Here is a 24,986-nt window from a genome sequence, read left to right on the forward strand (position 1 = left end):
AGATTAATTGTTCATTTGTTTAAGATAAACCTCCAGTCCTCCAGAGGGCGCTAGTGAACTTACTTCAGGATCTTTAATGGGATGGACGTGTCTTTAATGGCCACAATGACTCCACCGTGATCCAGATACAGAATATGGTGCTCCTCTTCAAACACCTGAAACAATATGAAGAAAATAGATTACAAAAGTTATATTCCGTTAATTTTTTACTGATAAAACATACATTTAAAATACACCAATCAGCCATAATATTAAAACCACTTCCAGGTGAAGTGTAGAACATGGTGATGATCTGGTTTCAGTGGCTTCTGTTAAAGGGTGGTGTATAGTTTAAGCAGCAAGTGAACAGTCAGTCCCACTGAACTTTCCTGACTCTGCTGTTCACGTGATGCTACGGCGTTCCCTCTCTCCCAGTTACTGATTGTTTCCACCTGTCCTTCCTAGTATTTATACCTCTTAGTTTGCTCTGTTCCATGCAGAGTGTTGAATCTAGTTATCTAGCTCTTGTATAACATGTTTCCTTTGTTTATTGCCTTTGTTACCAACTTGTTTTTGTTTCCGACTCTCAATGTTTGCCTTTCTGTTTTTATTGGTTGTGTCCGTTGCATTTTTTGTATTTTTTGTCTGTGTATGTTGTCTCTTAGCCCCTTCTGGGCTGGATTTTCTGTCCCTGTTTTTGCTGCCATACTGTTACTGACCCTGCCTGTCCCTTACTACTCCTGTAAGCCTAGCCCCTTCATAATAGTTTTTTTAAATACATTTATTAATATTTAAGGTTTAAAATGATTACCGTATTTTTCGGACTATAAGGCGCACCGTATTATAAGACGCACTATCAAAGAACGCCTATTTTCTGCTATTTTTCCATACATAGGGCGCATCGCATTATAAGGCGCGTTAAGTGACACTAGAAAGGGTGCCTATATCAAAGTGAACAGGGGTGGCGCCATGTTTCCCTTCCCCCACCGGGGGTGGTCGCTTGCTGGTGGAGCGTCTCAGTATATATAAATCTAGCTCTTTCAAAGTCAAACGAGTGCTGGATATTAATCTACACAGATTCCTCTCCTGAAAACTGTTTATTTGGGTGAGTAACGTGCTTCAGTTTATTTACAGTAAGCTTAGATTTCCAGATGTCCACTAAGGCTTGCTGCACCAGCGTTAGCATAGCTATCCGCTAGCACGCTAGCTAGTCACCTAAACTAGTAAAGTTAACCCAAACTTAAACGACAGCGTTACACTGAGTAATCCTGCGTGTTCTGGTAAGACAGTGAGATATTAGCTAGCGATTCGTCCCCCGTAGCTTGTTTTAACACGGTAAACAAGCAGATTACAGGCTGATAAAACTCACCTCTGAGAGAGTTAGCGCTTAGCATCTAGCTAATGCTAGCCAGGCAAAGCAGCACAGACTTACAGGCCGATAACTCACCTCTGAACGGTGAACGCTTAGCGATTAGCATCTAACTCTAATAATACTGCTCCAGCAGTATTAAAAGTGCTAAATTTAGAAAATACTGATCTCTGAACAGTGAAAAAGCTAGCTAGCTAAGCGGTTAGCATCTAGCTAATGCTATTGCTGCTCTGCACGGAGTGTGTGTTTACTGCTCCTTACACCTGACGGGTAAAATTTAGATAATACTGATCTCTGAACAGTGAATAAGCTAGCTAATGCTATTTGCTGCTCCAGCCTCGGAGCTGCACGGCTCTGGACTCTGTATAGCACTGAAACTCTGTATAACGCTGCACGGAGTGTGTGTTTACTGCTCCTTACACCTGACGGGTAAAATTTAGATAATACTGATCTCTGAACAGTGAAAAAGCTAGCTAGCTAAGCGGTTAGCATCTAGCTAATGCTATTGCTGCTCCAGCCTCGGAGCGGCACGGCTCTGCACGGAGTGTGTGTTTACTGCTCCTTACACCTGACGGGTAAAATTTAGATAATACTGATCTCTGAACAGTGAATAAGCTAGCTAATGCTATTTGCTGCTCCAGCCTCGGAGCGGCACGGCTCTGGACTCTGTATAGCACTGAAACTCTGTATAACGCTGCACGGAGTGTGTGTTTACTGCTCCTTACAACCTGACGAGTAAAATTTAGATAATACTGATCTCAGTGAATAAGCTAGCTAGCTTAGCGGTTAGCATCTAGCTAATGCTATTGCTGCTCAGCCTCGGAGCTGCACGGCTCTGGACTCTGTATAGCACTGAAACTCTCTATAACGCTGCACGGAGTGTGTGTTTACTGCTCCTTACAACCTGACGAGTAAAATCCATACAAAAGGCGCACCGTATTATAAGACGCACTGTCAATTTTTGTGAAAATTAAAAGTTTTTAAGTGCGCCTTATAGTCCGAAAAATACGGTATTCTTAGTTAAACGTCTTGAAATAAGAAATGTTCAAGTGAAGAAATTCTCATAAACTCTAATAAACTCACTGACTGAAACTCTGTCACCACAAAAAAGATCTGTAATTATGATGACCCTCAAATTAAGCTCAATCTCCCTTTCTACACAGAGTTAAGATGAACCATACCAGGTGTGAACAGGACTAACAGGACTCAGGTGCGTCCACACGGCCTCACCTGTCTCCAGCTCCTCCCACAGTCTGCGGTGATGTACATCTCCTCCTTATACTCCACCAGCTGAGAACCAAGATTACCTGAAAAACACGGATACAAAGGACCTGAGTGCAATCAAATCCTCTTTAAACAATCAACAATGTTCCAGAAGTTCCAACATCTGGAGTAAATCTATACTAGAAGAGTTACTGTAGCAAAAACCTGGATAACGCTCTTAAAACCATAAATATTCACATGCATTTACATCAGAGACACACCTGTCCAGGTAAACATATACTGGAGGACTCACCTGCACCCATGATGAGCCCGGGGGCGGAGTCTTTAGTATGAACAGTTCCAGAAACGTAGGGATTATCAGCCCATCTCAGGTGGAGGTGAAGGTGACAGTCTGGCTATGGAGGGAGAGAGAAAAACAGAGAGAGACTTTTAATTTGTATTAATATAAACCTGTTATTAAGCAGTTAGTAGGCAGTTTTTGTTCTCCTCCAAGCGTGTTGAGGCATGTTTGACTGTGTGGTGGAGCTTCACAGGTCTACCAGTGATCCTAACTAATGAAACTTGGAAATTTTGCAATCTTAAAACTAGTAAAATAAATATAAAAAATGGCAAAAATCAAAATATTCAAAATAATAAAGAGAAGCTGCTCTGCGAAGGCAGGGGTCCAAATCATAACTTCCAATTGAAGTCAACATTATGGACAAAATATTATAAATAAAGTTGTAATAATACATTTTTTGCTAATATAATAATATAACAGCATAATAATGCAATTTCACCATTTTAAAGAGCAATGATTTAAAAATTATTACGAACATTCAACTAGAAACTGGAATAGGATATCTAAAAAAATCCTAAATAAGTAAAACTTAAATGGAATAAAAAGGACAAATACAGACTAATAAATATATAGTTGAGTTGGCAATACTTCGCCAAGTTAAGAGTTAAGAGTTTGAAACAAAGAGTTATTCTGTATATACACAGGATAATGAGATATAAAGGGAACAGAACTGCTGTCTCTGATTGGTGAATGGTGAACATATGACAGAGGGAGGTGTATCATGGGAAATGGAGTCTTCCAGAGTGATTCCAGAGACAAAAGTTTCAAAGCAAATTGATTGAGGTAAAAAAGAAAATGTTAAAAAGTATTATTATGTTTGACAGTATAGTTTATTTATTTTTGTAAATGTGTTTTTGGTTGATCATTGGTGTTATACTGATTATAACGTACTGCTATTGAAAACACCAAATAATAATAATAATAATTATAATAATAATAAATAACAAATAATAACAATATCCACTACCCACGCTCCCCCAAAGTTACAGCTGAGTCAAACTCAAGCTGTGAGGGGTTACTGGGTTTGTTGGTGTGTGTGTGTGTGTGTTTAGGTAAGTACGGTAGACAGGCCGCCCACACACAGCCTGGAGAACACAACACAGAACATATTCACACTCAGAACCAGCGGAACCACAGCAGATCAGAACATCAGTGTGAAGCTCGGAGGGGAAGAGTGAATCACAATCTGCTCCTCAAACCTTTTCTTTATAACTGTACATCATTATTCTGAGTTCTCAGGAAACGGTATCAAATTCAGTACAGTAGAGTACACTACAGTACAGTAGAGTACAGTAGAGTGCGGTACAGTCAAGTACAGTGCGGTACACTACAGTACAGTAGAGTACAGTAGAGTGCGGTACAGTCAAGTACAGTGCAGTAGAGTGCGGTACACTACAGTACAGTAGAGTACAGTAGAGTGCGGTACAGTAGAGTGCGGTACAGTCAAGTACAGTGCAGTAGAGTGCGGTACACTACAGTACAGTAGAGTACAGTAGAGTGCGGTACAGTAGAGTGCGGTACAGTCGAGTACAGTGCAGTAGAGTGCGGTACAGTAGAGTGCGGTACAGTCGAGTACAGTGCAGTAGAGTGCGGTACACTACAGTACAGTAGAGTACAGTAGAGTGTGGTACAGTAGAGTGCGGTACAGTCGAGTACAGTGCAGTAGAGTGCGGTACAGTAGAGTGCGGTACAGTCGAGTACAGTGCAGTAGAGTGCGGTACACTACAGTACAGTAGAGTACAGTAGAGTGCGGTACAGTAGAGTGTGGTACACTACAGTACAGTAGAGTACAGTCGAGTACAGTGCAGTAGAGTGCGGTACACTACAGTACAGTAGAGTACAGTAGAGTGCGGTACAGTCGAGTACAGTGCAGTAGAGTACAGTGCAGTAGAGTGCGGTACACTACAGTACAGTAGAGTACAGTCGAGTACAGTGCAGTAGAGTGCGGTACACTACAGTACAGTAGAGTACAGTAGAGTGCGGTACAGTAGAGTGCGGTACACTACAGTACAGTAGAGTACAGTCGAGTACAGTGCAGTAGAGTGCGGTACACTACAGTACAGTAGAGTACAGTAGAGTGCGGTACAGTCGAGTACAGTGCAGTAGAGTACAGTGCAGTAGAGTGCGGTACACTACAGTACAGTAGAGTACAGTAGAGTGCGGTACAGTCGAGTACAGTGCAGTAGAGTGCGGTACACTACAGTACAGTAGAGTACAGTACACTACAGTGCAGTTGATTAGAGTACAGTACAGTAGAGTACAGTAGAGTAAAGTACAGTACAGTACGGTAGAGTAAAGTAAAGTTGATTAAATTGCAGTACAGTAGAGTACAGTAGAGTAGAGTACAGTAGAGTACAGTATATTACAGTAGAGTACAGTAGAGTAGAGTACAGTAGAGTAGAGTACAGTAGAGTACAGTATATTACAGTAGAGTACAGTAGAGTACAGTAGAGTACAGTATATTACAGTAGAGTACAGTAGGGTACAAAAATTACATACAAAAAATATCTCAGAAGAACACAGTATCTAAAAACAATGACGGGATGATACAGGACCCTATCTTACACCCTGTGCAAGGTACAATGCTTATTGCTATGTTACACCCTCCCATCTATTAAAAAGAAAATAACAGGATATATTTTTTAGGTGTCTGGAATAGGCTTCTATCATTTTTATTATAATCACAATACATCTATATACAGTTTCTACCTCTTTGCAGTTCACACTTTTGCCGTTCAGATCAGTGGTGGGAGGAGTCAGTGGTTCCCAGTCCCGCCCCTTGTTGTAGGTGATGAGAGTGGTCACCTTGCCGTCTACTTTCTGATTGGCTAAGAAGACGCCTTTGATCCCGCGCACCTGAAAAAGACAATGCAGAGGGCTGAGTTAACTCAAGTTAAATTTTAGTTGAACATCGCTTGAACTTTAGTTGAATGTTAGCTGAATTAGTTGAATGTTAGTTGACCATTAGGTAAATGTTGCCTTTAATGTTAGTTGAATGTTAGTTAAACATTAGTTGAACAATCCTTGAACGTTAGGTGAATTTTAGTTGAATGTTAGTTGAACATTAAGTGATTTGTAGTTGAATATTACTTGAACATTAGGTAAACTTTATTTGTTGGAATGTTAATACGTATAAAGTAATAGAGACCGTACAACTTAATGTGCGCTATCAAAAAAGAGGAAAATATATATTTTTAAAATTCTTTCAGTATTGCATGTAGTTTATTGTAAAATGAAGTACTGATACTGATAAATTACGTACTGATATTTGGGAACATTTTCATGTTATCCCAATGTCTTCTGATTTTGGGTTTATTCACTTTGAGGAGAGTGTGTGGTGATTTAGCATTTAGCCTTTAGCACCATACTAATTGGTGCACATAAGCTTCTATTAGCTGTTATCAACATTATCCTCCTATAGCTCCAGTATACAACTGAAGAAGCGCCAAATATGACTAAACCTATAGGTGGAAATGTAAATATGGTCCAAAACCATTGGTTTAAATCAGTTCCCGACCTCCAGAACGTCGATCAGAACGTTCTCCTCGGGCTGTTTGGTGCTGCGGACGTTCTCCAGAACCAGCGAGTAATAAAAGCCCTGCGGGTCCGACTCGTACAGGTTATACGTCTCCGTCTGATACCACTCCTGCAGCGCCAGCAGAACCTGATTCTCATCCGTACTCACCACCTGCACATCCTGCAGAGAGAGAAAGAGACAGAGAGAGACAGAGAGAGAGAGAGAGATAGGGAGAGAGAGAGAGCAGAAAGTAAAATATTACAGCAATAAAACATCTTTAAATGCCCATTAGTGTCCCATACTGCCCCCTAGGTACCACAGGGCACAGTACTACAGTGAGTAATGGTACTCTGAGCAGCCCGGCTCTTTAAACACACATTAAAGATGTTCTTTACTGGGAGTTCTGGGATTCTGTGTGGGCTAATTAATCCCAGTTAAACTGGGAGAACAGGTTTAACAGCACAGATCAACACTATAGATCACTATAGCATCTTCTGCCTCTCACTCAATAATACAATATACAAATATATCTACATTTATTGCCTGAGATATACACAATATACACAATATACAGTCCCTACACTACCCTATACTGCCCTATAGTACTTATAATATCATATACTTCCTCTATAGCTGCTATATAAGGCTATAGTACTCTATACTACACTATACTATTCCACAAAACTCTACACTGTCCTATACTCTCTATACCCCATTGACAATTTTATACAACCACATACAGTCTATACTACCCTATACTCTTTATACTACCCTATAAAAGCTTTTATTTATTTTATATCTTACACAACCCTTTCCTACCCTAGACAATCCTGTACTCTCTATAAAGCCTTATACACTCTATACTACCCTATATACTCTTTACAATACCTAAGTCAACCCTATACTCTCTGCACTACCTTATACTATCCTGTACTCCCTATACAACCCAATACTCTCTCTACGACTCTAAACAACCTTTTACTACCCTATACAACCCTATTTTCTCTATAAAGCATTATACACTCTATACTACCCTATAAAACCCTATACTCTTTACAATACCTAAGACAACCCTATACTCTCTGTACTACATTATACTACCCTGTACTCCCTATACAACCCTATACTCTCTCTACGACCCTAAACAACCGTTTACTACCCTTTACAATCCTATTTTCTCTATAAAGCATTATACACTCTATACTACCCTATAAAACCCTATACTCTTTACAATACCTAAGTCAACCCTATACTCTCTGCACTACCTTATACTATCCTGTACTCCCTATACAACCCAATACTCTCTCTACGACCCTAAACAACCGTTTACTACCCTTTACAATCCTATTCTCTCTATAAAGCTTTATACACTCTATACTACCCTATAAAACCCTATACTATTTACAAACCCATTACAACCCTAAACTCTCTCTACTACATTATACTATCCTGTACTCCCTATATACTCCTATACTCTCTATATAACCCTAAACAACCGTTTACTACCCTATACAACCCTATTCTCTCTATAAAGCATTATACACTCTATAATACCCTATAAAACCCTATACACTTACAATACCTAAGACAACCCTATACTCTCTCCACTACATTACACTATCCTGTACTCCCTATACACTCCTATACACTCTATATAACCCTAAACAACTAAATAGAGCCTTATACACTTTATACTGCCCTATGCACCACCCTCTGCACAGCACCATCACCAGGCAGAGGAGCTCATTCAGCGGCAGACTGCTGTCCCAGTCCTGCTCCACAGACAGACTCCGAAAGTCTTTTGTTCCTCAGGCCATAAGACTGTTCAACTCCTCTCAGCACAGCAAACTAAAGACTCTGTGAAACTTTTTCATTCCGGCCACTCTGGCCACACCATGGACACACCCCCAGCTTTGGACACACTCTCAGACTTGCTGATGCCTAGAACACTTTTTATAGTTCTACCATATTTTGCACTAGTAGTTCATTCACTAGTTAATTCATCTACTGTTTACGTATCTTTTGCACTGTTTACGTATCTTTTGCACTGCTTAATTTAATTTAAATTATTATATAACTGTGTATTTGCACTTTCTGTTTGGCTGACATCAGTTATCCTCACATTATGCACATCAACTGGTGTTCACTGTCTATTGTGTTCAACTGCACTACCTCCATTCTCCATCTCCATTACACACACACACACGAAGACTGTACATTTACACTGTATATTCTATTTCTTATTTGATTGTATTTATATGTATCTTTATATTTTATATTTTATCTTTTTTAACTTTGTGTATTGTGTAACCTGCTGCTGGATGCCAAGAATTTCCCCCCGGGGATCAATAAAGTATCTATCTATCTATCTATCTATCTATCTATCTATCTATCTATCTATCTATCTATCTATCTATCTATCTACCTATCTACCTATCTATCTATCTATCTATCTATCTATCTATCTATCTATCTATCTATCTATCTATCTATAAAACCCTATACTCTTCACAATACCCAAAACAACCCTATACTCTTTATTATCTTATACACTCCTATACTCTCTCTACAACCCTAAACAACTGTTTACTTCCCTATACAACCCGAGACCGTCTACACTACCCTACACAACCCTATACTATCTATACTATCCTATATATACCTTTAATTACTCTATACATCCCTATATTCTAAATAACTCTATACTCTCTATACTATCCTTTACAACCCTTTACTCTCTATACTACAATATACACTCTATATTACCCTACACAATCTTATCCTCTCTATACTACGGATTCCCTTTACCCTATATTACACCATATTTCTCTATACTCCTCTATACTACCCTTCCATATCTGTACTCCCCTATACTAATACAAATGTTAAATATCATAGCTGTTGTGAAAGGTTTGGTGGAAACCGGCTCGTCTCCGTTACTCTCAGCTCAGTTTTATTTCAGGGTTCATCCCAAACAAAGTGAACTTCAGAGTCCTGAGAGTTACGGGATCGTTCCAGCGTCCTGCTGGCAGAGTCTAGTGTGCTTAAATAAATGAACTTATGATTTAGGAGTGTGTGTGAGTGTGTGTGTGAGTGTGTGTGTGTGTGAGTGTGTGTGTGTGTGTGTGTGTGTGGGCTGAAAGGCTTGTGTCAGCACACATTTAGAGTCACTCTAATCTCAACCGCATTAAACTCTTAACAGAGACGTGAGCGCTCCCTGGTGGCTCAGTCTGTGTTTCCTGTCTATTTATACTGTAATTCAGCTGAAAACACTGTCTGGTAAAAAGCAAGACTTTAGACAATAAATTAAAAATAAATTAATAGCCTTAAAAACACCCTCCTCTCCAAAGAAAACACTGTTACACCACTGACCTGTAACAAATTCCACAGTGTTACGCCACTGACCTGTAACACACTCTACGCTGTTACACCACTGACCTGTAACACACTCTACACTGTTACACCACTGACCTGTGCATACTCCACACTGTTACACTACTGACCTGTGCATACCACACTGTTACACAACTGACCTACAGTGTAACACACTCCACATTGTTAGACCACTGACCTACAGTGTAACACACTCCACACGGTTACACCACTGTCCTACAGTGTAACACACTTCACACTGTTACACCACTGTCCTACAGTGTAACACACTCCACACTGTACACCACTGTCCTGCAGTGTAACACACTTCACACTGTTACACCACTGTCCTACAGTGTAACACACTCCACACTGTACACCACTGTCCTGCAGTGTAACACACTTCACACTGTTACACCACTGTCCTACAGTGTAACACACTCCACACTGTACACCACTGTCCTGCAGTGTAACACACTCCACACTGTTACACCACTGTACACTGTCCTACAGTGTAACACACTCCACACTGTTACACCACTGACCTACAGTGTAACACACTTCACACTGTTACATCACTGTCCTACAGTGTAACACACTCCACACGGTTACACCACTGTCCTACAGTGTAACACACTCCACACTGTACACCACTGTCCTGCAGTGTAACTCACTCCACACTGTTACACCACTGTACACTGTCCTACAATGTAACACACTCCACACTGTTACACCACTGACCTGTTACACACTCCACACTGTTACACCACTGACCTACAGTGTAATACACTCCACACTGTTACACCACTGACCAACAGTGTAACACACTTCACACTGTTACACCACTGTCCTACAGTGTAACACACTCCACACTGTTACACCACTGTCCTACAGTGTAATACACTCCAAACTGTAATACCACTGACCTACAGTGTAACACAATCCACACTGTTACACCACTGTCCTACAGTGTAACACACTCCACACTGTACACCACTGTCCTACAGTGTAATACACTCCACACTGTTACAACACTGTCCTACAGTGTAACACACTCCACATTGTTACACCACTGACCTGTTACACACTCCACACTGTTACAACACTGACGTACAGTGTAATACACTCCACACTGTTACACCACTGACCTGTTACACACTCTACACTGTTACACCACTGTCCTACAGTGTAATACACTCCAAACTGTAATACCACTGACCTACAGTGTAACACACTCCACACTGTTACACCACTGTCCTGCAGTGTAACACACTCCACACTGTACACCACTGTCCTACAGTGTAACACACTCCACACTGTTACACCACTGTCCTACAGTGTAATACACTCCACACTGTACACCACTGTCCTACAGTGTAACACACTCCACACTGTTACACCACTGTCCTACAGTGTAATACACTTCAAACTGTAATACCACTGACCTACAGTGTAACACACTCCACACTGTTACACCACTGTCCTACAGTGTAATACACTCAACACTGTTACACCACTGTCCAATAGTGTAATACACTCCACACTGTTACACCACTGTCTAATAGTGTAATACACTCCACACTGTTACACCACTGTCCTACAGTGTAATACACTCCACACTGTTACACCACTGTCCTGCAGTGTAACACACTCCACACTGTACACCACTGTCCTACAGTGTAACACACTCCACACTGTTACACCACTGTCCTACAGTGTAATACACTCCAAACTGTAATACCACTGACCTACAGTGTAACACACTCCACACTGTTACACCACTGTCCTACAGTGTAATACACTCCACACTGTTACACCACTGTCCAATAGTGTAATACACTCCACACTGTTACACCACTGTCCTACAGTGTAATACACTCCACACTGTTACACCACTGTCCTACAGTGTAATACACTCCAAACTGTAATACCACTGACCTACAGTGTAACACACTCCACACTGTTACACCACTGTCCTACAGTGTAATACACTCCACACTGTTACACCACTGTCCTACAGTGTAATACACTCCAAACTGTAATACCACTGACCTACAGTGTAACACACTCCACACTGTTACACCACTGTCCTACAGTGTAATACACTCAACACTGTTACACCACTGTCCAATAGTGTAATACACTCCACACTGTTACACCACTGTCCTACAGTGTAACACACTCCACACTGTTACACCACTGTCCTACAGTGTAATACACTCCAAACTGTAATACCACTGTCCTACAGTGTAATACACTCCACACTGTTACACCACTGTCTAATAGTGTAATACACTCCACACTGTTACAACACTGTCCTACAGTGTAACACACTTCACACTGTTACACCACTGTCCTACAGTGTAACACACTCCACACTGTTACACCACTGTCCTACAGTGTAATACAATCCACACTGTTACACCACTTTCCTACAGTGTAATACACTCCACACTGTTACAACACTGTCCTACAGTGTAACACATTCCACACTGTTACACCACTGTCCTACAGTGTAATACAATCCACACTGTTACACCACTTTCCTACAGTGTAATACACTCCACACTGTTACAACACTGTCCTACAGTGTAACACACTCCACACTGTTACACCACTGTCCTGTTACACACTCTACACTGTTACACCACTAATCTGTTATACCTTTAGAACCAATAAGGTTATAAACTAGTGAATTTTGAGTAACAGGTTGAGTTGCTCTCTCAGTAGTTTGGTGATGCGATTTCTAATTTTAGTTTCTGATTTAAGCCTCTGATCTGGTTCTGTTAGCATCATCCCAGCAGAGTCCCCTGACACTGACATCATGCTGTACCAAGACATCATCATAAAAGCATTCCTGGGTAATGACATCATCCCAGCTGTGTCCTCTGAGAGTGACATCACTCCGGCTTTGTTTGTTAGTGAAAGTGGGTCAGGTTTAGTTTAGTTGGGGGACGAGTAGAGTGTGTTAACGGCCTGAGGCTACGAGCTCTGCAGAGGAACAGCTGTGTGCTCCCAGCATACACACACACACACACACACACACACACACACACACACAAACACAAATGTTTGCAATATAATTCTCGTAGAGTTACTGTCCAACAGAGTCCACAGAACAGCTGAGATGTTTCATACACTTTTTTCGAGTTAATTTAGGGCATCAGTATGTCTTTGCTATCGTAACCACAGGAAAAGTACACCTTGTGCAGCTCAACACGTGCATAAGGCATGTACTAATTCTCCTAATTAATCATGGGTGTGGTTAGTTTTGGGCGTAACATGAAATAAACCAATCAGAGTGTCTTTTGCTCATCATTCTCTTTAAGAGTAGATCAGGTGAGCTCTGTCTTTGGTGGATTGCTATTGTAACGGTGCAGCTACCTGGACGTGTTCAACAAACTCTTCTCAGCAGAGGAAACTGAGCTGCTGGTTGACGCTGTGAAGGAGCTCCAGCAGCTCATTTACGGGAACAGCAATGTTATTTTATTTACTATTCTGTTTATTGTTGATGTAAAAGTTGGGTTTGTGCTGCTGTGTGTTCATGTGTGTGTAATAAGTGGGGGCGTACGCTCGGCTCGGCACAGCGCCTGTGTTACCGAGATAGCGATGAACGTCTGACTGTTGGCGTCTGTCTAGGTTGTATTCAGTCAGTGGAGCTCCTGTGTTTTCTGTTACCAAGATAAACAAGCTAAAACTCCAGAAATGTACCTGAACACACCTCATTTCCAGAACACCACGCCCATCAGTGTAGATATATTCAGAAGCTCTGCTGCTGTTTAAACAATAGTAGAAAATAGACTGTTGGTGGGGTGTAAGATAGCAATGAGCATTGATCTCTCACCAAGAAGTACACTAACTCCTCTACAGAAGCCTGTGAGAGCCTTAATACAAGGTAACGGGAAAGAGAAGCACTTTTATATTTTGTGAATCTGGGACGTGTTAAAAGAAAAGAAGTACAGTAGTGAACGTGCAAAACAGCAGCCGATTAACAGGAACAGCAGCTAATCCTCTAATCTTAGCAAAAGCCAAAAGCAAACTGTCGCTTTCAGAGACTCTCGTCTTCATATTTAACCACAGTGTGTAGATACATCACCACGTAACCAGAGCAACCGTGTAATTCTAACACTACAGTACACACTCGCCAGTGTGATTATTAGCTCTAAAAATGAACACAGTAATTAAGTTTAGCCAGGAAGTTCGAGTGTAAGCTGTACACACACACACAGTGTTTTCAAAGCAGCTGAACTCGCTCATTAAAGGGCTGTCTGGATACATTTGGACATATATATTTCACCTATATACTCCTGCTGTGTCCTAGTGTCTTTATTGTCGAATGTCATCTGTTGTGAGCTGGTCCTCTGGGGTGTGTGGGTAAATCCTAGAGCATGTTTCCTCCGTCGCACCGCAGGACACTCTCATACCTTAACCAGCCAAAATCAATGCCATTGTGAGTGTGAACAATAGTGTCTGAACTCCAGCGATATATTCACTCTGTACAGAGAACTGCTGTAGATTCAGAAGCCCTTTGAAAAAAAATCTGATTATTAAATAAATACCGTTACAGGAAAGATGTTACACCACTGACCTGTAACAAACTGTTACACCGCTTACCACAGAATATCATAACAACACTGACCTTTCACATAGTCCATGTTGTAATACCACTGACCTTTAACATGCTCCACACTATTACATAATTAACACATAAAACACTCTTCACTGTTACACAACTGACCTGTAACATAGTCTACACTGTTAAATCACTGACCCTCAACATTCTCCGCACTGTTACAGCACTAACCTGTAACATACTCGCCACACTGTTACACCACTGACTTGTAACTTACTCCAAACTGTTACACCACTGACTTGTAACATACTCTACACACTGTTACACCACTGACCTGTAACACACTCCACAGTTAAACCACTGACCCGTAACACACTCTACGGTTACACCAATAACATGTAACATACTCCACACTGATACGCCACTGACCTGTAACACACTCCACAGTTACACCACTGACCTGTAACACACTCCACAGTTACACCAATAACATGTAACATGCTCCACACTGTTACACCACTGACCCCAACATACTCCACACTTACACCAATGACATGCAACATGTTCAACACACTGTTACACCAATGACCCACTATATACAAATGCTAACTGTGACTTTTAATATTGCTGCTGTTATTAGTAGTAAAGGTAGTATCTAGTACTGATACTGTTATTGACAGTACAACAAAACTGAGATGAACTTTGAGTCAAGAATAGAGAGAGAGGAGAACAATGAAAAAGAGAGATAAAGCCCCTGAGAGAGAGAGAGAGAGAGAGAGAGAGAGAGAGCAGGAGAGGAATGGGAGCGTTTAATGGGCAGTAAGTGCACTGTTTGAGAAAAAGCAACAAACAAATAGGCGTTTTTGGTGTCGCTGTTTAATCCATAACGTTAAAAGGGCCTTTCGGGGGGAAACGAGATGGCACTCTACAGCCACTCCTGCATTTTTCATAACACTCTCAATAATTCATACTGGAAAACACAGGCTCAGTAACAGTCTCTCTCTCTCTCTGTCTCTCTCTGTCTGTCTCTCTCTCTCTCTCTCTCTCTCTCTCTCCCCAAGTAAGGGACTAAAATGTGACCCATCTGCTCAGCCGAGTGATGAGAGAGAGAGAGAGCGAGCAGATGCAACAGCGATGTGGAGATAAAGAGATAGAGAGAGAGAGCAAGAGAGAGGAGTATAAATATCAGCGTATCTCTTCTTTCTTTAGAAGAATCTTTCACCCGAAATCTGCTGACCTGCCAAGTTTCATAAAAGGCTCAAAATAAATAAAGTGGGGTGGCGTCACGACGCCGCAGATAGTGCTTGTGTCACACAGCTTCAGGGACCTGGGGTAGAAGGCTTGATTCCTGTGTCCATAGAGTTTCCTTCAGGTACTCCAGGTTTACTCTCACCTTTCTACTAAAAATACACTACTGGTCAATGAATTAGTCATGCTAAATTGCCCTCAAGGCAAGACAGTGCATGAATGGTTGGACTGGTGGGGGTATTCCCTTGATTTCAGGGGGTATTCCTGCTTTGTACCCAAATATCAGGGTAGTAGAATTGATCCCTGAGTTCCTGTTTTGCGACCAATGATCCTGAGTAGGCTCCAGACCCACCAGGACCCTGACAAAGCAAATAAGAAGATGGGTGGATGGTTTGATGTATCCGTTGTCCTTGTGTCCCTGCAGTCATCTGGCACCCTGTCCAGGGAGTATTCCTGTCTTGTACCCAATAATTCTGAATACTGACCTCAATCACCACATTGGTCACTGTCTTTAGAGTTTGGTGTCCACAAAGGGTTTCATCCGAGTACTGTGGTTCTTGGATGGGAATTCACAGTATTGGAATGATCCCCGGCTTGTCCATTGTCCCAGTGTCTGGAGTTTTCTCCAGTTACTCCAAGTTTACTCCCACCCTCCTACCAAAAATACACTATTGGTCAATGAATTAGTCATGCAAAATTGTCCCGAAGGCAAGAGTGTGCATGAATGGTTGGGCTGGTGGGGGTTTTCCACTGGTTTCAGGGGGTATTCCTGCTTTGTACCCAATGATTCTTGGTAGTGGGATTAATTCCTGGGTTCCTGATTTCCTATCAATGATTTCAAGTCGGCTCAAGACCCACCAGGACCGTTACCAAGCAGAAGCAAATAAGAAGATGGGTGGATGGTTTAATTTGTCCATTGTCCCTGTGTCCGTAGAGTTTCCTCCAGGTACTCCAGGTTTACTCTCACCTTCCTACCAAAAATAAAATACAGATACTGTTCAATGAATTAGTATTGCTATATTGTCCTCAAGGCAAGAGTGTCCAAGAATGGATGGACTGGTGGGGGTATTCCCTTGATTTCAGGGGGTATTCCTGCTTTGTACCCAATGATTCAGGGTATTGGGATCGATCCCCGAGTTCCTAATATGCGACCAATGATTTAGAGTGGGCTCCAGACCCACCAGGACCCTGACAAAGCAAATAAGAAGATGGGTGGATGGTTTAATGTCTCCTTTTGTTCTTGTGTCAGTAAGGTTTCCTCCAGATAATCCAGGTACCCTGGAATGGACTGGCACCCTGTTCAGGGACTATTTCTGCCTTGAACCCATTAATTCTGGATATTGGGCTCGATCCCCACTGTCTTGAGGCTTTTGATTCCCACAAGGGTTTCATCTGTGTTCTTTGGTGTCCTCCCCCCTTTAAAAAATACATGGTTGTTTGTGAATGAATGAATGTATGGTACCCTTCGATAGACTCGTGCCCTGTACAGGGGGTTTGATGTCTTTTGAAACTGTGTCTGAAAAGTTTCCTCCAGGTATTTTTTTAGGTTTCCTCCCGCCTATTGGTCAATTAATTAGTCATGCTAAATTGTTCTCAAGTCAAGAGTGTGCATGAATGGTTGGACTGGTGGAGGTATTCCACTGGTTTCAGGGGGGTTTTCTGCTTTGTACCCAATGCTTCAGGGTAGTGGGATCGAGCTCCACACCCACCAGGACCCTGACAAAGCAAATAAGAAGATGGTTGGATATGGTTTGATGTGTTTGTTGTTCCTATGTCCGTAAGGTATCCTTCAGGTACTCCAGGTTTCCTCCCACCAACCAAAAATACAAGTATTGGTCAATGAATTAGTCATGCTAAGTTGCGTATGGTACTCTGCGATGGACTGGCACCCTGTCCAGGTAATATTCCTGATTTGTACCCAATAATTCAGGGTAGTGGAATTTATGCCCAGATTCCTGATTTGTGACCAGTTATTCCAGGTAGGTTCTGGATGGTTTGATGTGTTGTATGCTCTCTACTTGTCTGCAGTGGTTTACTCCAGGTACTCCAGGTAAATTGCTGCTTTGTCCAGTGGGGAATTCCTGCCTTGCACACAATAATTCTGGATATTGACCTCAATCCCCACTTTGGTCTCTGTCTTTGAGGAGTTTTGTGTCCACCTTTCAAAAATACAAGTAATAGTTGTATCAAATTTAGAGATGGACTGATCAGAGCTTGATGTTGCGTGTGGTTAGTGGTGTTTGTTAGCTCTGCTACCCACTGATTAAGCTGGAAGATGAACTGTAAAGAGCGGTATTGTCCAGCTAGTTTTGCAGCGAGACTTATCTCATAAATTAGATTGGCTAAATCTAAATTTTTTGCTGAACATTGTCCGATACCAAAACATAGCCAATCCATTGTTCCATGATTGTCTGCATGAATGTGTGGGTGGTAGCCTGCAATAGACTGGAGACTTGTTTAGAGGGTATTTCTGGTTTGTGCACAATGATTCTGGGTAGTGAGCTTGATCGCCGCTCTGGTTACTGTCTGTGAGGAGTTTGGTGTCCACAAGAACTTCATCCATGGACTCCACAATTCCTCTTGTCCCCCAAAACATCACCAATTGGTCCATAAATTTATAAAGCTAAACTGTGTCTAGGCAAGACCCGATATACTGATACCCTGTTCAGGGTGTTTTCCTGCCTTGCACCCAATGATGGCAAATGATTTCGGGTAGGATCCAGACACACCATCCGGACCCATCCTAACCAGGACGCAGCAGGTTTCCAGCACTGACTGTTGACTGACCCCTATTGGTGGTCATCGGGGAGTGCGGTCAGTTGTTAAAGTGATGTAATGCTTCCAGTTTACCCCTAAGCTGTAAACCGACTCCCGGAATGAAATTCTGGCTGTGCTCCACATAGTTTTCCCTGCATTACTGTACATTAGAAAGTGTGTAACGTCAGCACTTCACGTGAACACTAAACTTCACCTTAAAATGTGTTTTTCACTGCAGATCACTGTGCTCTCTCTCTCTCAGTCTCTCAGTACATGAGACTCTCCCCTCTGACCTTCACTGCAATCAATGGCATTCAATTACGCACAGCTGGTGCTTACCGAACCTCCGGAATGACCTAGGGCTCGGTCCATAACCACACAAACACATCACTTAACCCGTCACACACTCCCTGAATCAATGCATGACCTTAAGCAAATGAGATATGGGTGAGGTTCAGATTGCGCCAGAAGACTCTTGAACAACACTTGAACAAGTCTTCCCTTACCTTAGCCCTGACCTGGGTTCTGTTCTCAGCCCTCAACCTAACCCAGTTCTGTTCCTGACCAGAGTTCTGACAAGAGTGCTGTTCCTGACCCTTGGTGGGACTCTGTTTTTGGAACTTATTACTGATCCAAGGTCTGTTTCTGGCACAGTTTGTAGTCTTTAAACTGACTCGGGTCTAGACTTGGCCAGGATTCTGTTCCTGGGAGATGGCCTGACCCAGGAATTGGTCCTGGTCCTTCTTCCTGACCAGGGTTCAATTCCCCCCTGGTAGTGCGTTGGTAGTTGCCCACTGTTCTAGGTTTTGACCCTTATTTTTACCCAGATACTGTTCCTGATCTTTCCATTGATGCAGGTTTACCCTGATCTGGGTTTTGTTCCTGATCCTTCCCCTGATGCAGATTCTGTTCTTGGCCATTACCAGACCTGGATTCTGTTCCTGACCAATATCCTGACTTGTATCCTGATCCTTTCCTTGATGCAGGTTCTGTACCTGGCTTTTACCCTGGTGCAGGTTCTGTTCTTGGCCATTACGCTGACTTATGTTCTGTTCTTGGCCATTACCTTGACCTGGGTTCTGTTCCTGGCTATTATCCTGATCTGAGATCTGTTCTTGGCCATTATACTGATCTGAGATCTGTTCCTGGCCATTACCTTGACCTAGGTTCTGTTTCTGGCCATTATCCTAACCTGGGTTCTGTTCTTGGCAATGTCCCTGATCTGGGATTTGTTCCTGGCCATTACCCTGACCTGGGTTCTGTTTCTGGTCATTACCCTGACCTGGGTTCTGTTCCTGGATATTATCCTGATCTGAGATCTGTTCTTGGCCATTATCCTGACCTGAGATCTGTTCCTGGATATTATCCTGATCTGAGATCTGTTCTTGGCCATTATCCTGACCTGAGATCTGTTCCTGGCCATTACCTTAACCTAGGTTCTGGCCATTATCCTAACCTGGGTTCTGTTCTTGGCAATGTTCCTGATCTGGGATTTGTTCCTGGCCATTACCCTGACCTGGATTCTGTTCCTGATCCTTTTCTTAGTACAGGTTCTGTTCCTGGTCATTATGCTGACCTGGGATCTGTTCCTGGCCATTACCCTGACCTGGGATCTGTTCCTAGCCATTACGTTGACCTAGGTTTGGTTCTTGGAAATTACCCTGAACTAAATTCTGTTCCTGGTCCTGGTCCAGGTCTATATCCAATCTCTCTTCTATCTCATGGTCCAGAGGCAGTCCCAGTCAGTCTGGTCACAACCTATACCCTTCACCTCTTTTAGCACTATGTTCTTCTATCCATTCAGCCTTTCAATCCTTACTTACATCCCTTTACCTCTTCATTTTTATAATTCAATACCTACATGGTATTCTTTTTATCATTTCAATATTCAATCACTCAATCCACCATCCCATAATCTTTCCAGCATTCCAGTATTCTACCATTCAATCACTTAATTCTTTAATATATCTGTCCCTTCAGTCCTCTATCATTTTCTTATATTATTTTTTTAATCCTTTAAATCCTCTGTTCTTCCCATCCTTTCATCCTTCCTTCACTCATGCAGATACAGTCTACTGTTGCACTCTATTGTAATGACTGTATCAATTGTCTTTCTATCAAACTGATCAGTTACCCACTCTGTGAAACATAATCAAACAATAATGAGTGATGAAGGTGGTGAGGAGGATGAGGAGGAGGACGTACCTTGGGCAGAGCGTATTTGGGGAATCGCATTTGAACAAATTCGTTCCTCCGATAGGAAACGTAATGCTTCGTACGATTACCCATCGTCACCTGGAGAGAGAGAGAGACAGAGAGAGAGAGAGAGAGAGAGAGAGAGTTAAACAGTGGACATTATTAAAAACTATAACCCTACAAGTACATTATTTATAATACACTTTTAGTTTGGAAGGATGTTATACGATGCTTGAAAATCCTGAACTGTATTTCTTTGTACTCCTCATTTTTCCTCTACCCAGATTTTCCCTTTCAGATAAGGATTACGTAGGATTATGTAGCTGGTTTACATGTACAATAACAGATCTGTACTGTATATATAATCAAGGTTTAATGACTTTTGAGCAGATAAGGACTCAGTTTAAGTCCCAAACTCAGATTTCTATAAATATCTGCAGCTACGCCACTTTGTAGATTCACCATGTAGGGACAATACATTTCTCAGGGACCTGACTGATCTGGAGAAGTGATGGTTTGATAAGAATTCTCCAATATACAGCCCTGGAAAAAAAATAAGATTTCACTTAAAAACGATGAGTTTCTTTGATTTTACCAAATTAAAAACCTCTGGAATATAATCAAGAGGAAGATGGATGATCACAAACCATCAAACCACCAAACTGAACTGCTTGAATTTTTACACCAGGAGTAAAGCAGCATAAAGTTATCCAAAAGCAGTGTGTAAGACTGGTGGAGGAGAACATGATGCCAAGATGCACGAAAACTGTGATTAAAAACCAACCAGGGTTATTCCACCAAATATTGATTTCTGAAAAGATTTCTTTACTCAAGATTTTATCGAATTCAGACACGCCTTTAAAAGCTATTATCTCCAATATGTCCTGATCAGGTCAATACTGATCAGGTTACAGTTATGCATATGTTTGGGAAGTGTATAAAAACCTTGATATGGTTTTAAATCAGAATGAAGCTTATTTCTTATGAGTTTTATCATCTCTATCCAGAAAATATGTTTTACTGCTGTGTGAATATCCCCAAATGTTCCCTCACTCAATATGTGATTATCCCAGGTATCAAACCTTCTTCTATTGGAGAAACTCACATTTGAAAACCACAACAGACACAAAAAAATCTGTCAAATCTGCTCTTCAGTCTGGAAAACACTATGATTCTTTCTTTTATATCTACATATCATGTCTTATTTTTTAGTTTATTCTATGTATTTTTTCTTATCTTTTTTATTCATCTAATTTTTTAACATTCAAGTACTCTGTGAAGCTCCTTCAATACATGTTCAACAGATGTATAATTACAAAAACAAAACACTATTACCCCACATACTCTCACACATACATACAATACACATGGATCTGTGTGTGTGTAGTGTGTGTAGTGTGTGTGTGTGTGTGTGAGGAGTAATAATGGGTAATATCCTCTGGCTGGTCTCGTTGGGTGAAGCTGCCAGGCGTGTTTACTTTGACCAACACTTATATAATGAGATTTCAACTGCCTCTCTCTGACCTCCAGTGTGTGTGTGTGTGTGTGTGTGTGTGTGTGTGTGTGTGTGTTTGGCAACATTTCTTGTCCTTCGTCCTTTTTGACCAAAAGCCAAAAGCAGACAAAACGAAAAACAACAACAAAATACATACAGTAATAAATATCAATTCAGCTCTAATATTAACCTTAATTATACCACAGTTATGCAAGGTGATTGGCTGAGAGGCGTTCTATGAGTACCATTATCAGCCAGTAATGCACTGTAACCAAAGCTCTCCATGTATTACTCCGCCACATACAGGTAACAACGATGCAGCGCTTACAAACCAAACAGCACAGCTACAAACAAAGGGCGGGGGGAGGGGGGGTAGCTAACTTGAGTTGAGTAAAGCTAAGCTAAGTAAACAAAACTGTTTATTTGGGTGAGTGAAGCGCTTCCGTTTATTTACAGTAAGCTTAGATGGTAACACTTTATATGAATGTCATCTCTATAAGACTCTATAAACATACCCATAACAGATTATAATGCATTCATAAGGCATTATAAACATGATTTTACATATTTATTAAAATGTATAACCCCTTATAGCCATGTTTATTATGCTTTATGAATTGTGATCGTAATGCATTAACATGTTATAAATCATACATCAAGACTTGCAACTGTTAACACACCCTGTATAATACTCTAAATATATTTTAAACCATGCATGAATTATACTTGTCTGGAATATATTATTAGTTATAGTCACTTATAATATATTATAACAGGTCTTTATGCGCTCCAAGTAAAGTGACAGACATTTACTGTGGGACTTGATTATTAATGATAGATATATACAATACTATTTTAACAGCATAGTTTATAATATATTATGATCACAAGTCATAATGCATAATAAACATGGCTATAATGGGTTATGCATTTATATATATATTAATAGCCATGTTTATATTGCCTTATGAATGCATTATGATATGTTATGAATGTGTTTATAGAGCCTAATATAGATGACATTCATAGGAAGTGTTACCGCTTAGATTCCCAAATTTCTCCAGCACTAAGGCTGGAGCATTAGCATTAGCATTAGCAGCCAACTGCTAGTAAATGCTGGCCGACAGCGCTACACTGAGGAACCCTGAGTGTTCTGGTAAGCCATGGTGATATTAGCTAGTGGTTCCTCCCACATAGCTTATTTTAACACGATAAACACACACAATAGAGTCTGATATACTCACTTCTGAACAGTGAAAGGCCTAGCGCTGCAGTTAGCGGCTAATGCTAATACTGCTCCAGTCTCAGTGCTGGAGAAAGTTCACTGAAACTCCTGTATAACTCTGTACTTCAGCGGAGTGTCTTTACTGCTCCTTAATACCTGACTGATAGAATTCATACATAAGGAGCACCGGATTATAAGAAGCTCTGATGATTTTTGGGAAAATTAAAGGATTTTAGGTGCACCTTATAGTGCAAAAAATACGGTAAACCCTAAAATATCAATCCTGCTGTATTGTATAATATACAGACCCTCAGGGTGAATTTCTTACCTTCACAAATATGTAATTGTTCTGCACGGAGAGAGAGTTGTGGTCAATCTTCCCCAGAAACTGTGCTGTAACCATCTTATCAGAGCAATTCTGGATCAGGCACGTCACGTACAGGTACCCTGGAGACACACACACACACACACACACACACACACATATATATATATATACACAAGGAGGTTGTATTAAACTTCAATCTTCAGTCTTTGTTAGAAAATCTGAGTAGTTCAAATTAAAATTACACAGTGCATGTAAGGTTAAGTGTGTGTGTGTGTGTGTGTGTGTGTGTGTGTGTGTGTGTGTGTGTGTGTGTGTGTGTGTGTTGAATGGTATAGCTGGTGGCAGACTCTCACTAGACTCATTACTTTGCTCCATTCTGAATGTCAGAAAATTAATTATGGGGGATGCATGAGAGAGCAGCCCAATTCTGCTGCCATCAAACTCCACAAACAGCTGCATCAGCACCTCACACACACACACACACACACACACACACACACTGTAATGCTGTAATGAATCGGCACTTAGAGATATGTAACTGAGTCAGCTCTGATGGAAACAACACTAAAACACATCCCACACCTTCATTCACACTGGGCGTTACACTCATTTACCAAAACATAACACACCCTATAGTGCACTAGAAATCACTTTTGGGTAGTGCACCTCCTGGTGAGAGAGCGCTGATCTGTCTGCGAAAAAATATTTCACACTTCTACTCCGGACTGCAGTTGTAAAAACAGGAGGATCAGTGAGTTTTTAGGTTTTAGTTTTTCTCAGTCACATGACATCACAGCGTGCAGTAGCTCCTCCATTTCCACTCGCTGTTGCGTTTTCTTTTTTAACATGGATCTCCGTAGAAACTGTGATGCGCCAAAAGTGTAACTACGGTGCGCGGCAGTGGGCAAATATCTATTTTATTAAAGATGAGGAGACGAAACTCAGAGATGTGCGTCCGGACGGGACTAAAATTACCGGAGGAGCACGGAGTTCAGAGAAAAACAGTAGATAATTCAGCCTGTAATTTTCTCAGAGGACGTCTGAGAAAAACACCTAAATGATCGTTCTGGACGGGAATAAAATCACATAAAAAAACCCATAAAAGAGAAAATTACCCAGAGTATAAATAGTATTTAAAACATTATTAGATGTTATTTTAATGGTCACCAGAGCGTGCTGACTCTCTGGCAGCATCTCTGGGTTAAACTGGAGTGTAGCTTTGGTTGGTCTCAGTCGTAAACAGAGAAAAGAGAGCTAAGCTCTGGTTTTATAATTTATTGTATATTGAATTATCTTTTACTGTTGGGACATTCATACACTTACTGGATAAACTCGTAATCCAGGTAAAAATCTCCTCTGCTTT

General features: G+C 41.2%; 1 protein-coding gene and 1 long non-coding RNA gene across 45 annotated transcripts in view; one reads left to right on the forward strand and one right to left on the reverse strand.

The window, feature by feature from the left end:
• Positions 1-24,986, reverse strand: part of sorcs2 (sortilin-related VPS10 domain containing receptor 2) — a 313,031-nt gene that overhangs the window by 38,364 nt on the left and 249,681 nt on the right. For all 44 annotated transcript variants that reach the window (XR_007440400.1, XR_007440398.1, XR_007440391.1 and 41 more), the window contains 7 exons: positions 23,624-23,742; positions 20,585-20,674; positions 6,430-6,609; positions 5,622-5,768; positions 2,865-2,967; positions 2,579-2,655; positions 64-155 (listed from right to left, as the gene is read on the reverse strand). Coding sequence is in view for 5 of the 44 variants with exons in the window: in XM_049482681.1 (XP_049338638.1) it covers positions 64-155; positions 2,579-2,655; positions 2,865-2,967; positions 5,622-5,768; positions 6,430-6,609; positions 20,585-20,674; positions 23,624-23,742 (808 nt within the window). In the remaining 39 variants the exon portion in view is untranslated. The remainder of the gene's footprint in view (positions 1-63; positions 156-2,578; positions 2,656-2,864; positions 2,968-5,621; positions 5,769-6,429; positions 6,610-20,584; positions 20,675-23,623; positions 23,743-24,986) is intronic.
• LOC125803927 (uncharacterized) overlaps positions 1-24,986 on the forward strand; it is a 100,228-nt gene that overhangs the window by 14,758 nt on the left and 60,484 nt on the right. The gene's annotated exons all lie outside the window — the stretch shown is intronic.

The sequence above is a fragment of the Astyanax mexicanus genome, chromosome 8, assembly GCF_023375975.1.
Source record: "Astyanax mexicanus isolate ESR-SI-001 chromosome 8, AstMex3_surface, whole genome shotgun sequence".
NCBI classification, from domain to species: domain Eukaryota; kingdom Metazoa; phylum Chordata; class Actinopteri; order Characiformes; family Acestrorhamphidae; genus Astyanax; species Astyanax mexicanus.